Here is a 15,843-nt window from a genome sequence, read left to right on the forward strand (position 1 = left end):
AACGCAGCTTTTTGTTACGAACTTTAGCGCCGAATACCGCCACTTGCCACAAGCAACCGCCATAGCCTATTTCGATGAAATTAGTGACTCAGTCTCCCACTGCGCCTTGTCCCTCAACGATACCCATGCATCGACCTCTGACGCCCCCGTTATGACTGACGTGAACCCCGACCTAACCGCCGATCAGAAACACCGCCTCCACATGATCCTCGACTCTTTTCGTGACTGCTTTGCGACCACTTCTAAAGTTCGGCAAACATCGGTCGCTAAACACCGCATTGTAGTGGATGAAGGCGAGATGCCTATACAACACCACCCCTATCGAGTGTCTGCGAAAGAACGGGAGGTGATTCGGAGGCAGGTTGAGGAAATGCTCCGCGACGAGGTTATCCAGCCGTCAACAAGCCCGTGGGCTTCGCCCGTTGTGCTGGTCGCCAAGAAGGATGGCACTCTCCGATTCTGCGTCGACTATCGTCGCCTCAACAAGATTACTAAAAAGGACGTTTATCCGTTGCCCCGAATTGATGACTCGTTCGATCGCCTGCGTCATGCCCGATACTTTTCCTCTCTTGATCTACGCAGTGGGTACTGGCAGATCGAAGTTGATGAACGGGACCGTGAAAAGACCGCGTTCATAACCCCCGACGGCTTGTACGAGTTCAAGGTGCTCCCCTTTGGCCTGTGTACCGCTCCTGCCACCTTTCAAAGAATGATGGACACTGTCCTGGTTGGCCTCAAATGGCAGTCGTGTCTCGTCTATCTTGATGATGTGGTTATTTTCGCTGCGACCTACGAAGAACATCTCAAACGCTTGAGTGCAGTATTGACGGCCATCCGATCAGCCGGTCCATCTCTAAAACCCGAAAAATGCCACTTCGCGTACCAACGATTGAAGTTTTTGGGCCATGTTGTGACACCTGAGGGTGTAAGCCCCGACCCCGACAAGACGGCCGCTGTAGCTGCGTTTCCGACTCCCACTGATAAGCGAGCTGTGCGCCGGTTTCTTGGCCTCTGCGCATATTACAGACGCTTCGTGCAAGACTTCTCCAGGCTGGCTGAGCCTCTCACACGGCTGACAAAAGACGATCAGCCTTTCGTCTGGGCACAGGAACAGCAGGACGCCTTCGAAAAGCTCCGCAAACGCCTACAAACAACGCCCATTCTTGCCCATTTCGACGAGGAGGCGGATACAGAACTTCACACCGATGCCAGCAACATTGGCCTCGGTGCTGTCCTCGTCCAGTGGCAAGATGGTGTTGAGCGCGTGATTGCTTACGGCAGCCGCACGCTGTCTCGGTCCGAGGCCAATTACTCAACCACTGAAAAGGAGTGCCTAGCTGTTGTGTGGGCGATAACGAAGTTCCGGCCCTACTTGTATGGTCGCCCGTTTCGGGTCGTGAGTGACCACCACTCACTGTGTTGGCTCGCGAATCTTAAAGACCCCTCGGGCCGGCTAGCTCGTTGGAGCCTTCGCTTGCAAGAATTTGATGTAACAGTTGTCTACAAGTCGGGAAACAAACACAGCGATGCAGACTGCTTGTCCCGTGCTCCTATCCCGTCCATCTCTGACGACCTCGAAGATGACCCTCTCTTTATTGGTGCTCTGACCACGTCCGCCCTCGCTCAACAACAGAGGGACGACACGGAATTGCGGCCACTCATCGATTATCTTGAGGGTACCGCCTCGTTACCGCCTCGTCTATTCGTGCGTGGCTTGTCGTCGTTTTGCTTGCGAGATGGCGTCCTCTACAAAAGAAATTACGGCCCGACGGACTCCGGTTACCTGCTCGTGGTTCCAACGGCGCTCCACACTGACGTTTTGCAGGCATGCCACGACGAGCTTCCTTCCGGCCACCTCGGATTTTCTCGAACGATGGCACGAGTTCGTCACCGGTATTACTGGCCCAGGCTTTCTGCGGCTGTCAAGCGTTATGTACGCACTTGCCGAGAGTGTCACCGTCGGAAGAAACCACCTTTCATGCCGGCTGGCTTGCTCCAACCCATTGCTCCGCCGAGAATTCCTTTCCACCAAGTCGGCATGGACTTACTGGGCCCATTTCCCACGTCATCATTGGGTAACCGGTATATTGTGGTTGCCACCGACTACCTCACCCGGTATTGTGAGACGAAAGCTCTTCCCCGCGGCACTGCTGCTGAAATTGCTGACTTTTTCATCATCAGCATAGTCCTCCGCCATGGCGCCCCTTATGTCGTTTTAACTGACCGAGGCACAGCGTTCACGTCCACGCTTACTCAGGAAGTTATGCGGCTCAGTGGCACAAGTCATCGTAAGACCACAGCTTACCATCCTCAAACCAACGGCCTAACCGAGCGCCTCAATAAGACTATCACTGATATGATTTCTATGTACGTCGATGATGACCATAAGAACTGGGACGAAATCCTTCCGTACGTCACGTTTGCCTACAATACTGCCCTTCAAGAGACGACGGGGTTCACCCCATTTCGTTTGGTACACGGTCGTGAAGTTGTGACTATGTTGGACACGATGTTGTTGCCCGATATTGCACGCCCATCCGTTGCCGACGCTGATTCATTCGTTCGCCATGCAGAGGCTGCCCGCCGGCTGGCTCGGCAACGAACCTGCGTGCGGCAAGAAGTCGATGCTCACCGCTATAACCTCCGTCACCGCGAAGTCATTTTCCAGCCTGGCGATCAAGTGTGGGTTTGGAGCCCCATCCGTCTGCGCGGTCGCTCCGAGAAGCTTTTGCGCCGTTACTTCGGCCCCTACGAGGTCCTCCGCAAACTCAGCGACGTTACGTATGAAGTGCGCCCGCAAGGAAGTGTTCGTTCTTCCAGACGCCCGCCGACATCCGAAATTGTGCACGTCGCAAGACTCAAGCCATACCATGCCCGCTAGGACACCTCTCACCACGTACGGTGCCTGGGATTCTGTTAACACCCACACGTGGCTCCCCCTCACTTTCAGGCATCGAGTCGATGCCTTTCCAGAGGGGAGGGGCAATGCCGCACTTAGTTTAGCCATCACTCTACCGGCGCCCCCGTGCGGTCTGTCTTTGACCTTTGTCGCGCGCCGGACTTCGTCCTCTTCTGCTCGGTGCTAGTGCCTGCCGGCTGCGTTCTGCCCAGTGTGCTCGCCAGGTACTGTTCTGCCAGAGATAGAACGTCCTACCGGCGTCCGTGACAATATCTATGCCGCTGCATGCTGTTCAGCTTGCGTTTTTTTTCTAACGGGCGTTAAAAACGCCAACCTGCGTTAAATATTGATCGGCGGGGCGCTCAAGACGAATTATAAGACAAGTAAGAAAGCCGAAAGCACAAAATGGGCCTCACTGGAGCATTCAGTGATCGTGTAAGAGGAACATGCAAAATTGCTCGATGGGATGGTGTGTGTGTGTGTGTGTGTGTGTGTGTGTGTGTGTGTGTGTGTGTGTGTGTGTGTGTGTGTGTGCGCGCGTGTGCGTGCGTGTGTGTTTGTGTGTGCGTGTGCGTGTGTGTCTCGTTTATTCAACCGTTCTTCTGAGACACACACACACAAGGAGGACAGCTCCTCGCCCGGAGGTTGCGTGCGCCCCCACGGTGCGTTTATAGGCGTGCTGAGGACTGGTGGCGGATTTCGGCTCGCATGGCGTTCGAACCCATGCTGATTGATGGCCTGTACCCACCGCAGTACCCACTGTGCCAATGCTGCTAATCGGCTACACAAGATGAAAAATGCAGCTTACACATACAGCGTTGATTTTGTGTGTTTACGCGTTAGCAGCATCGATCTTGGCGGACGCGCTGAAGAAGCGCGACTGCATAGACTTGCGGATAGATTGGAACTTAGACTTCCAAGCAGATCTCAACATAGAAGTGAATGAATTGGGTCGAGTGCGGTGGTCCAAAAAATTATTTTTTAGCATAGGAGATGACACAGCAATTTTCTCACATCCCTCTGGGTACCCGAACCGCGGCGTAAGGAAAATGGGAAAGGCAGGATGAAAGACGAGAGAGAGAAAGAGGTGCCGTAGTAGAGCGCTCCGGAGTAATTATGATCGCCTGCGGGTCTCTGGGCAATGTGCTACGACATCCCACAGCCCACGGCAACCTTTGCGTTTCACTTTCATTGAAAAGCGGCCGCCGAGGAAGGGTTCGAACCCGGGAGCTCTAGCTCAGCACTCGAGCGTCGTAACCACTGAGCCACCGTAGCTCATAAGAGCGAACGACAATGACCCATTTTAGTCATTCCAACCACCTCGCTTGCATTTTGTCGTCTTCAGGGCTCACCGCCTTATATTGGCACATCACGGCTACACGCTCGCAATTCGTGGCTCTCAAAAATACCAGCTCGGGAGGGCTTGAAATAGTGGCTTGTCAAAATTATATCACAACTGCTATGTGTACAATTACTCCCACATTATCCCTCAAATGGCAGAGGTCCAGATAAACATTTTATATCAATGCTCGCTGCATTACTGAAGATTGTGGAGTTCTCACAACACATAGTTTCAAAAAACCTTCAGCGGTTCTCACACTTACCGGAGAGATTTGAGCCGGTGGGGTACAAAGTTCCTGCGAAAGACATCGTCAGTGAACAGAATGGCCTCGCTGGAAGTCCCATACTCAAGAACAGTTCGACTACAAACTATGTCTTTAATTATGGCTTCGGGCAGCGCTGCCAAAGTGCGGTCTGGCGGTCCTCCCGTCTGTACCCTACGTCGTGCCGCTTGGCATGACAGCCAGAAAATTGTGGTTCTCTCCGTGTTTAACAGGTGGCACCACAACGCTTTTCAAATTGCGGCGCCCAAATTTCTTTCGTGTTCTATTCTATGAAGAACACTGTGCGTTTTCTGTATCTTGCGAAGTAGTTTATCACTCAGTTTATCTACTCGACTAGCGGTGCGCTCGCACCGAGGCAATGCTCTTGTACACCGCCAACTGCCTGACTGACCTGCAACCGTAATAAACTCGAGCGGTCTGTCCCTTAACGCTACTTCTTATGGAGGCAGGCACTGCCCGTGCTACTTCAATAGCTTAGCAACATTTATTCTGCGCCTGCTTCTGCAGACAAAGTACAATGGCGCCGTCGTTACCCAATTCCATGAGAGAAACCACAAATAGAGAAACCACTACAGTGTCCCTACACAATGCGAATAATGGCTGCAGTGAGGCGATTCCATGTTGGAGCTCAGTCAAAAACAGGAAGTGTGCTCAGACCACTACGCGCTTGCTGTAGCGTCTCTGCGCATCTTATGACCGGCAATAATCACGTAAAGTCAATGTGATCTCGTGGGTACGCGATGAATAAGAGGCAACGAGAGGTTTTACTGTGGTTTTCATATGCAAGCTTTCACAGCAAAAAGGAGCGCAGAGATTAGCCTAGAGGCAAGCAGAACGCGCAACCCGGCCGCTGCTCGTTGTCGTCAGGCGTAGCGAGCGCAGCGACTCGCGGCTGCTTTCAGCTGGAATAGCTACGCTTGGGATGTCGCCGAATCAATGCTAAAGAAACATGCTTAATGCCCAGTCTTGATGGGTAAGTCTGGTTCTAAACCGTATTCCTATAACGTGCACAAATGTTTAGCACTTCGCACCTTTACCTTTGAACTATCATTCAGGAGAAGACATAAGCAAGTGCAGCGTCCTCCATTTAAAGAGTGGCTCGACCGAGTCTACCAAATTTGAACAGCAGAAAAGCGTTGCTGTGTGCGTCACGAGTACGTTATGGCAAACGGCGCAGTACTCTCTACTTGAGCCAACGTACCAGATCCCAAGGTTCACCAGGTTGGTCGCGACGCCAGCTCAAAGCTTCGGGTTGACGATAGCTTGCATTGGCCCTTGGGACGTTACCCGCGCGGTGTCCTTGCTGCACGATAGGATGGAAATGAGACAGAGTCTATTTGACAAATGCAGCTAGCCGTAAATCACATCCCACTTCTGCCCTCCTGTTGCGAACTATCCAATTGAGAGCTGAAAGGTGCTACCATATGAAAGATTTTAATGGGTTCGTTTGCGCTGACAATGAAATTGCTTGGCGAGGCGACAGCAACAACCTTGCTCAGGGATCTTCGAGAAAGAAAAGCACCACGCCGGCGGACGAACTCAATTTAAAGACAGAATCGTATTTCGTGAACAATGGGTATGTAACAACGGGAGTCATCGTGAATAACGTGGAAAGAGAAACCGCTTTGATATAACTATTGAGCGAGTGCTCTAAACGGGAATTAAAGGTACAAAAGCTAAATGAGAGGAAAGAAGTGTTCATTTGGGCGCATAAATGTACGCAGATGTCTCCTCAGAGGCCAAGCACACCTGTGCGTGATGACCACCTCTACGGCGCCCTGACGCAGTAAGGAGTTCGTCGAAAACAGTAACAAAAGATTTATCTTGGTTAGGCGAAGTGTGACTCAGGTGAGTTAGCTATAGTAGTTCTGGATAGTTTCACATGAGGCTTCTCGACGGTTTCGCTTATTACGGAAAGTTTTCGTTGCAAAAAAAAAAATTGCGCAGTATACCCTTGCAGTACGATGAGCGCACAGCCCAGCCACTGCTCGTAGGTTTCTGACGCAGGCATCCCAATGCCTCGAGGGTAGCGCCAAAGTAACGCAAAAGGCCATTGATCACAATAGAGGGCCAGTCTGTTAAATCGGCTTAAATATCTTCCCATACTGAGAATAAATTCAGGGATTCGTACATTTGTTCTTGATGAGCCACTTATGAGAAGATATAAAAATAGCTTGTTTTTTTTTTCACTCAATCAGTTACTCAACCGTATGCGCCGTATCTAACACTACACAAGTCTGTGGCGCGAGTATCCTTCGGGGACCACCTAAGTACCCCCTGCTTGAGTGAACGTACCAGCTCTGGGAATTCGATAGCCTGGGGGGAGCGCCGCATAGCCTCTTCATAAAAAGAAACGGGCAACATGGCCGGATTAGCCACGGCAGCGGAGTATTCATCCTCCGCTAAGACCTGAAAAAGATACAGACTATCAAGATCATTCGACAAAACCACGCTGTCGTGAACCTTTTCCCAGACCTTTCTACTCCCAACAACCAATTTCCCTTTCGCTGCAATATCACCCTTCCTCTTTAATACCGCAGGGCCTTCTCTGAGCCCTCTCAGCTTAAATGGTTTTCTCAAAGTACTTTAACCTTTCTTACCTCCTCCTCCTCCTCTAAGTACTGTCATTCTCTTCCCTGCTACTGTTATTCACAGCAGTGTGAAATTTTCTTAGAACTTCTGGGTACCCATTCAATTTTCTATAAAACTGAATAAGGCGCATTACCTATACCATTTTGCCGGCATGAGAGCGGAAGTAAGAAGAGGTTTTGCCATAAGATAGAAATAGTTAGAGAACGGTACTAGCACGCGGCGATAACGATGACGACGCCGTGAACAAGAGACGACCGGACTGAAGTGGCACTAAAACTAACCTTTCAATAAGCTGATTATCGCCCACAAGGACTAAAAAAATCGTGCCCGGCGGCGATAGCAACCAGCGGGTCGGTGTTCGTCCAAGAACACAATGACAACATCCTCCACCGTACTAAATTGAAAGAGAGCAATAAATGCTCGAAATAAAGGGCACAGTAGAACGGCAGTAATTTCGAAGACCGTAGAAACAGGAAAGCATAAGTGTGTTTTTCTAGAGCATTCTGATCTGTTCTTGCATATGTAATCCTCATAGCCCAAGTGCCACCGAGGATAAACAAGGCGCAGTAGTAGAGGTACATGAAAACAGCAAAATTACCCCTCTTGTAAGCAGGCCCCATCTTAAGAGTGTGCGGCGAACGAGAATAAATGGTTTGGTTTGGTCTCTCGGGGTTTTGCGTTTCAAAGCAACTCAGGCTATGAGGGACGCCGTAGATAAGAGCTACGTAAATTTCGACCACCTGGGGTTCTTAACGTGCACTGACATCGCAGAGTACACGGGCCTCTAGAATTTCGCCTCCATCGAAATTCGACCTCCGCGGCCGCGATCGAACCCGCGTCTTTCGGGTCAGCAGCCAAGCGCCATAACCACTGCGCCACCGTGGGACATCATGTGACCAGCGCTAATCACGTAACTGAATGTGATCTAGTGCGTGTGCGATGAGTACGAGGCGACGAGCGCCTTCTTTGCGATTTTATTATGAAGCTTTCACTGTAAAAAGGAAGACATAGAATAGCCTAGTGGCCCGAAGAAAGCGCCACCCGGCCGCTGCCGTTGTCTTCACGCGCAGGGAGCCCTTACGCGTCGCGGGTGCTGGCAGCTGGAACCTAAGCATTCAATGGCGCCGAAACAATATGAAAGAACGATATTCAATACCAAATCTCGGATGGTAAGCATGCCTGAAACGTATTCCCATACAGAGCTCAAAGGGTTGTCTTCGAAGTGTTCTCTTCTCCAGTGACGCAACACCGCATTGCGTTAAGCGCTACCTTGGCTTCCTTGACGTGCATAAGCTGGATAGTGTTATTGTAATGTGAATTGCACCGCGCTGCTCCTAAGCCTGGTTGTCATCTTAGCTCTTTTGCTCTGTATCGACATGCGTGGCAAGCGTATCGGAAATTGTCATGCGAAAGCGTTGCTTTCGGCCGGTGTTCTATCGATCGCACGCAGTTGTCTCCAATATTGTGTGTAACACACTACAAAATAGACGCTCTCAGTATAGTAGTAAACCCCTCACTCAAGTGCGCGATGAGCACTTCTAGGGCGCCGAGACGATCTAAGTTAGAAGAAAAAAAATACCAAACGTTTTATCTTGGTTAGGCCAAATGCCAAAAAGGTGCGCTAGCCCTAGTTGTTCTGGATAGTGTAAAACCTGAGACTTCTCAGCGGTTGGGTTTCTTAATGAGCTTTGATTGCAAAATAGATCGCGTAGGACATCGTTGCAGCAGGCCGAGCGCACAGCCCAGCCACTGCTCGTAGGCTTCTGGCGAAGGTATTCCGGCGCCCCCAGGGGGCTGGCGAACAAAAATACAAGCTTGTGGTAGAGCCAAAACAAGGCGGAAAGCTGATGATACCGACCGTTAGTTATTAACGGCGGCTTAAATACCTTACCATACTGAGAACAAAATTCGGGGCTTCGGAACTTTCTTCTTGACGAGTCACTTAAGAGAAGACATAACAAAGATCGAGTTCTTCTATTCAAACAGCTGCCTAACCGAAGGCGCTGGGTCTAGATATTACAAAATGATTCAAGTCTATGCCGCGAGTATCTTTCGGAAAGCGCCTAAGTACCTCCAGCTACAGTGAACGTACCTGCTCATGCAAACATGCAGGCTGGTTGGCGCGCCGGCGAGCACCTTCAGGAAATGAAGGGCACACCGTATCCCGGGTAGCCACCACCGAAGGATATCTCCCCTCCACTAAGGCCTGAAAAAGAGATTATCAGCGTCATTCGACAAAAACACTTTGTCGTATATTTCATACCTGACCTCTCTTCCTTCCAACAACCCATTTCCCTTTCGCTGCAACCTCACCCTAGCCATTTCAAGTCGGGAGGCATTTTCGGGCGCTTTGAGCTTAAGTGGTGTGCCCTTGGTGTCATGCTGTTTCCTGCCATTGTCTTTTACAGAAACGTGGCATTGTGTGAGGTCTCTGAGGTATCCATTCATTTTTCATAAAAGTGAATAAGGCACGTAACCACTATCTTATTCGCCGCGGGAGGGGAAAAGAGGTAGAGATGATGTCGCAAGATTGAAAGAGAGAAAGGTATTTTCTTAAGGTGATGACGACGCCGTGGACAAGAGACAACGGGACTGAAGAGGCACTAAAACTAGCTCGTGAATTACCTGATTTTTGCCTACAAAGACAAACAGCTAGCCGGAGGCGATAGCAACCAGCCGCTCGGCGTTTTTTCAGGAACAAAATCACCACAACCTCCAAGGCACTAAATTTAAAGATAGCTATAATTCCTGGAAATAATGGACAGTCATTCCGGCAGAACGGGCAGAATAGCAGTCATTTCGAAGACCTGGAAACAGGAGCGCATAATACTGTTCTTCTAGAGCGGCGCTTTGGTCTCTCCTTGGATATCAAAGACTGATAGCCTATGTTCCACCGATGGTATACAAGGCGCACTAGTAAAGGTACAAGAAAACAGCAGCCTTAAACCCCTCTTTATCAGGGACTCAGAGGTTGCAGTGAACGTGACTAAAAGGTATACAAACGAAACGACTACAGAGAACAAGCATACATTAGCGGTCGCAAATGGCTTAAAGAATACGACGCAGTGAACGTCACTAGTAGCTCCGTCAGGATTTACTTTGCATTTTAGCTCGTCAAGTGGTCGCAGCATTTTTAAGGATCCGAAACGGCGGCGTAACAGTTTTTCTCCCAGTCCTCAGCGACAAAGAAGCGTCTATACAGATATGCGGTGAACTGGCTTGTATTCCCCGTCGTGTAATCAACGATTGCATACCATGAAGCGTCGGTGGGTTGCCATCCCTACCCACATGATCATTTGTTAGCTGTGCGCTAGGGATAGGTGGCGACGTCGAGATTGTCTTCTGTGAGGTTCGGTAGCATTCCGTAGAGTGCGGCGGAGACTACTCAGGTATGTAATAGTGTTATGTTTGCTACTGCCTGTGTTAACTCCAAGGGTTGCTTTCTTCACTTTCCAACATGGCTGCCTCAGGTCTTGCGGTGACCGCCACTACGTACTTGCATCGTAGCGACGCAAAGAGGACAGAAGACAGCGACGGGACGAGGTCGAGAGGTTCAGCTTGTATACGGCGAAACACAAGTACTATTCTTCCTCACGAGGTCGCAGACAGATTTGTGTTCGCGGCGCTTCATGGAACAGGCGCACATGCTTATTCTTCGGTTTGCGCAGCGGCGATAGAACTGGCCGGCTTCAATGCAGTGAACGCAAAGTGGGAGGTATTGTTCAGCGGTCCTCCAGATCTCTCCAGTCCTTGGCCTGGCTTGCTCAAGTATGGGTTCTTACGGCTGCGAAGAGGGTTCCTGACTGTAGCTTTGCGTGACTGCGTCGGATCCGTAACGCGGCGACATGAACCATGAGTCGCGATCTTGGTCTATGCTGCCCTTTGACAGACGACCAAAGCCTGATGCACATATTCACCAGCCGCAAATGTTACTGAGGCCACGTCAGGTGAACGTGGCAGAAAAGGCCTAGCAGATGCGAGCAATCTGGCGGCCGGCTCCCAGCACATCAGCGTTGCTCGCTAACATGTATCTGGGTGGCCATATAATAGACGTGTATCCGCCAGTAGTGCTAAGCCAGCTCTGGCAGGGGGTGCACCGGCCATGGGGTATTAGGCAACAATTTTCGGTGGGTTCGGTACGAAGGCGGCGCAAACCACCCCTTAATGCCTTGCGCCGAGGAACTTGATTACATTGTTCTCTGCGATTTCATATTTCAGGGCAGACACGATCCTTCGATGCAGACGCTTGCATCCGCGCCAGGGAGCTGGTTGTGAGATCTGAGCAAAACGCTTGCTCTTTGCAAGCGAGCTCCTGAATGCCTCGTTCGAATGTGTCACCCGATGTCCGAGAACCCTAGCGGTTCTCGTATAGGCCGTTGGTGTCGAACGCCCTATTGAGAATAAGGCGCCTCTTAACTTGTTCTCCTTGTCAAATCAGTTATGTAGGTCGCACAGTTGAACGAGTCCAGTTACTCTTCGGCTATTTTCTGTGGCAGACCCTGGAAGCTTGGCGGGTCATTGGGTAGGCCGACAAACACTAACGATGTCTAAACGACGAGTTACCTCTTTGGTAGCATAACCAATAAGATACTCTGCATCTCCACCAGACGGCACGTACTCGTGAATGCACCAGTAGACTGATGGGGTACTGAAACGAAATCTCTAATTGGCTTCATTGCTCACGCCAAATAATTTAACAACTCGGCGGAGGTGGAAGAAAGACTCCTCTGTGGTACTCGACGAACAGCGTTATCAACAGCGCTCTGAATCCCGCTCAATTTAAATACAGCATCAAAGATCCGCGGTAAGTGCGTGCGTGAACGATAGCCATTATGAACAAAAATTAGGGTGGCCGTGTCAAAAAGGAAAGGAAAAGAATAGCGCCCGGCCCGCACCGCTTAGAGCACAATGGGCTAGCCATTATGAACAGCGGGAAAACAGCAGAACGCAAGTAATACTTTTAAAAAACCTTTGTTCTCTTCTTACCTAGCAAAAGAAATGATAAGCCCCTTTGCTGCCGAACATAAAGATCAAAAGTAGAAATAGAGACAGATACAGCGCCTCCCGAGACTTTGTGACCCTTTCGCGAGTACCTTGCGGCGCCCACCAACGCACCTTCTGCACTGTGGGATGAACATGATATTGGGAGCCAGCGGGCTGTCTGGGCCGGAGGATACTGCCTTGTGCAGGAGCAGGGTATGTGTATCGTGCTTGGTTGCCTCGAGACTGCAAACCTTCGACGGGATCCTAAAAAAGAGCGGGAATATATCAGGATAATCGCGTAAAAATCTCGTTGTCCCCAGTCGTATCCCAGTTATCACATATTTCCAGAAACCCATTTTTCCATTTTAACAAACCCATCTCTTCCCGTCTTATCACAAAGGAGCATTCTGCGGTCCCACCAATTATTGTGCTTTTCGTTTTGTAATACCGCCGAAAAAACTAACGGCACGGAGAGATCCAAAAATATTTTTCTCATCATCGTCATCATCACCGTGACTGCACCCACTGCAGGACAAAGGCCTAGCCTATATCTGACAATTCAACCCGTCAAGTGCCCCCTTCTCATCTCCGCCCACCTAACTTTCAGCCGCCCCCGGCTCCACATGCCTTTTCTTGGAATCCAGTCTTTTACCCTTAAAGATCATCGGATATCTTGCCTTCGCATTACATGCACTGACCACTCCCTTTCCTTCCTTTTCATTTCGACTAAGATGTCATTAACTATTTTTGTTAGCTGACACCTTCTGCACCCTTCCTGTCTATTGACATTATACCTCTCGCGATCCTTTCCATAAGTTGGTGCGTTGTCCTCAATTTAACCTTAACTCTTTTAGTTAGCATCCAGATGTCCGCACAATAGGTAGTACCCGTAAGATACAGCTGTTATATACTAGTCTCTTAAACATTGGTAAGTTGCCACTCTTGGTCTCAGAGGACCTGCCGAATGCGCACCTCACTATTCTTCTTAGTGCGAAAGCACTGTTCCGACGGGTCACCTACGAGATAGATCTTGGGGTGTTTGTATGTTTCCGCAGTTTGTGAGTATCTGCCAAGTAAGATGGTTTGGTTTCTGGGGTTTAACGTCCCAAAGCGACTCAGGCTATGAAACGTCGTAGTGAAGGGCTCCAGAATTTCGACTCCCTGGGGCTGTTGAACGTGCACTGACATCGCACAGTACACGGGCCTCTAGAATTTCTCGTCCAAAGAAATTTCCACCGCATAAGTAATAATAAATATAAAAGAAAATACCTATATATATATATATATATATATATATATATATATATATATATATATATATTTATATTACTGGCATTCGGACCCTCCGTGGCACTGACAGACCAGCTTCACACGCCGCTGCTCGAGAGCATTAGGCTATCGCCGCAGCCGAATGCTTTTCGTGTTATAGTGCAACACACTGTTGCTGTGTGCACTGCACATCACTTTCTTCATCCACTAGTACTAATACTACTAAAATATTACTTTCGTTTTCGGATATGTGGAGCAGTGACAGGGAGATGTACACTGCGGTGTCATCGAACTCTTGCAAACGAAGCATCAATCAAGCGAGGTGTCCGTTGGTGCCTTTGAACTTGTGTAGCCACCACACAGCTTCTTGATCGCGGACAATCTTCGTATTGCACACAGTTTCCTGCGGCTTTTCCGCGCTACCTTGACGATTGCGGGGCTTCGAGTGCATACACACTCTGCTCGGCCAGCGGCAAGCAATGGCTGACGCTCCTTGACTTGGTCAACATCACTCGCGACGTTCTCCTCTCAGTCTGTAGCACCGAAAGGACTGTACATGTCGCTGAAGTGACTGCCGGCTTCCCATTAGAGTGGCAGCTCTGCTTATGTGAGCTCGGTGACAGGTTTGGCGATCAGTCAAAACGTACTCCAAGACTATTCTTATTATGCACGTAGTATGAGCTATGGATTCATTTCTTCTCACTGGAAAAAAGGGAAGTGGCAAAAAGCAGGTGCCTTGTGAGTGCGAGGGTATACGCCGTCCTTGGTGATCATGTTGTAGAGAGAGACCAGCTCCTGGTATGGGAAACGGCACTTCACAGGCTTGAGAGTTCCTGCAGAATTCTTCTTTGTCAGTAGAGATTTCAGGCTTTTCAGGTACTCGTTGAAGCCCACCGCGAAGACGACACGTTGTCTGCGTACACGAAACAGGTTTGTGACTCAAGGTCTGCCCATAACTAGCTTAAATGGCGGTGGGAAGGAGTAAAGAAAGAGGGTCATGGCCATGATCTCGAATAACTTATCTGGCGTGGAGAAGACCCTTAACTCTCAGTATCATACGCAGAATGCGTATGGCCAGTAGCCCAATTGTAAGTACTTGGAGGAAAAGTATTTTGCATGAAAAAACTCAGTCGAGGGCATCATATTCCAGTTGGAGGGTTCAATAAGTTTGAAGCGAAAAGCTTCACTACGCTAGTCAACACCGCGCTTCGCGTGAGCCAGCGTATGTCGGAGCACGAGTGACGTCGCGTACGGCGCAGGCTACTGCGCATGTGACCCGCCGCTTCTCCTCCTCGCCACCCTTTGACCTTTCGCCGCAGCCGTGCGCAGTGCGCATTTGAAAGGAGGGGTATATAAGGCAAGCTTGCCCATAGAACAGGCGCACGCTGCCGCGCGCTCTGCGTCATCGTGTGACGTTCGCCAAGCGCGTGTTTATTGCGGATGACCGCAGCTTTTCGCTTCGAGATATCCAGGCTTAACCTTAGCTAAGCCCCAGCTAAATTTATTCTTCGATACGCTGCTCAGTCTTTCGTAATCGAGGCAGTACCAGACAGTTTGTTTCTCTTCTTTAGAAGATGACCATTGCCACTAAAGGTGAGGAAGTTAAGCGCAAAAAAACAAAGACAAAGTGGAGACGTGGACGGGACAAGCGCTATCGTCCACGTCTCCACCGTCCACGTCTCCACTTTGTCTTTGTTTTTTGCGCTCTAACTTCCGCATCATGAACTACCAACAGGCCCAAATTACTACTCTGCCACTCAAGGGTTCGTCGAAGGCTTGATGGTGTCGTTGCGAAGGATGGTGTTCATAGAGCCCCAGATTGCTGGGCGTTCTGCCTGCACACACAGTAGAGGCTTTGGTAAAAAGGTGGTATTAGGTCTTCAGTAAAATTCCGATAATCGGCAATCCACATTACCAGGAACTTTGATGCGGGTGAGAAGTATTCCCTATAACTCTGAAGGAGAAAGCAGATCTGGGTGCTATAGTCATGGGTGAAGCACGTCCTTGTAAGTTTGCTGGGCGGCGTTATTTTGAACTCTAGTAGCGCCGTCCTCGAGTTTCTTTTTCTGTGAACTTCTGTCACCTTAAAAGGCAGCAACCTAAACTCCAAGATTTGCTTTTTTCAGTTTCCATCACGGGGGCTTGCAGGTCTTCCGGTGATGGACGCTACGTACTTACGTTGTGGCGGCGCAAAGCGCATAGAAGACGGCAAAGGCACCACCATTAATGCGGGAGTTAGGCCCGGCGAGAGTTCTTCCCGAAACAAGTACCGTTGTACCTCATGAGGTCGCGGACCAGGTTGTGGTCGCGGTGTTTCGCGGAGAAGGCGCTCTTCCAGAATGCCCGGTGTGCGCAGTGCCGTAGGATTTGGTCGGCTTCACCGCAGTGAAGGAATTGGAAAGTGTACAGTACGGTCCACTGTGAAAGGGCACATGCGATCGCGTGGCCTCCGCGCTTCATGAAACGCTGCCGCTC

The 15,843-nt window shown here is 50.0% G+C and overlaps 1 protein-coding gene across 50 annotated transcripts in view; it reads right to left on the reverse strand.

Moving 5' to 3' along the window:
* The window catches only part of LOC149357393 (uncharacterized), a 172,333-nt gene that overhangs the window by 55,551 nt on the left and 100,939 nt on the right, over nucleotides 1–15,843 (reverse strand). For 43 of the 50 annotated variants that reach the window (XM_089584625.1, XM_089584594.1, XM_089584604.1 and 40 more), the window contains 5 exons: nucleotides 12,232–12,363; nucleotides 9,209–9,322; nucleotides 6,820–6,933; nucleotides 5,726–5,827; nucleotides 4,504–4,536 (listed from right to left, as the gene is read on the reverse strand). In XM_089584625.1, the coding sequence (XP_089440751.1) occupies nucleotides 4,504–4,536; nucleotides 5,726–5,827; nucleotides 6,820–6,933; nucleotides 9,209–9,322; nucleotides 12,232–12,363 (495 nt within the window). The remainder of the gene's footprint in view (nucleotides 1–4,503; nucleotides 4,537–5,725; nucleotides 5,828–6,819; nucleotides 6,934–9,208; nucleotides 9,323–12,231; nucleotides 12,364–15,843) is intronic. The other 7 variants (XM_089584608.1, XM_089584620.1, XM_089584637.1 and 4 more) reach the window with 3 other exon arrangements.

This window comes from Amblyomma mixtum, chromosome 3 (assembly GCF_055824585.1).
Source record: "Amblyomma mixtum isolate Tamu chromosome 3, ASM5582458v1, whole genome shotgun sequence".
Lineage (NCBI taxonomy): Eukaryota > Metazoa > Arthropoda > Arachnida > Ixodida > Ixodidae > Amblyomma > Amblyomma mixtum.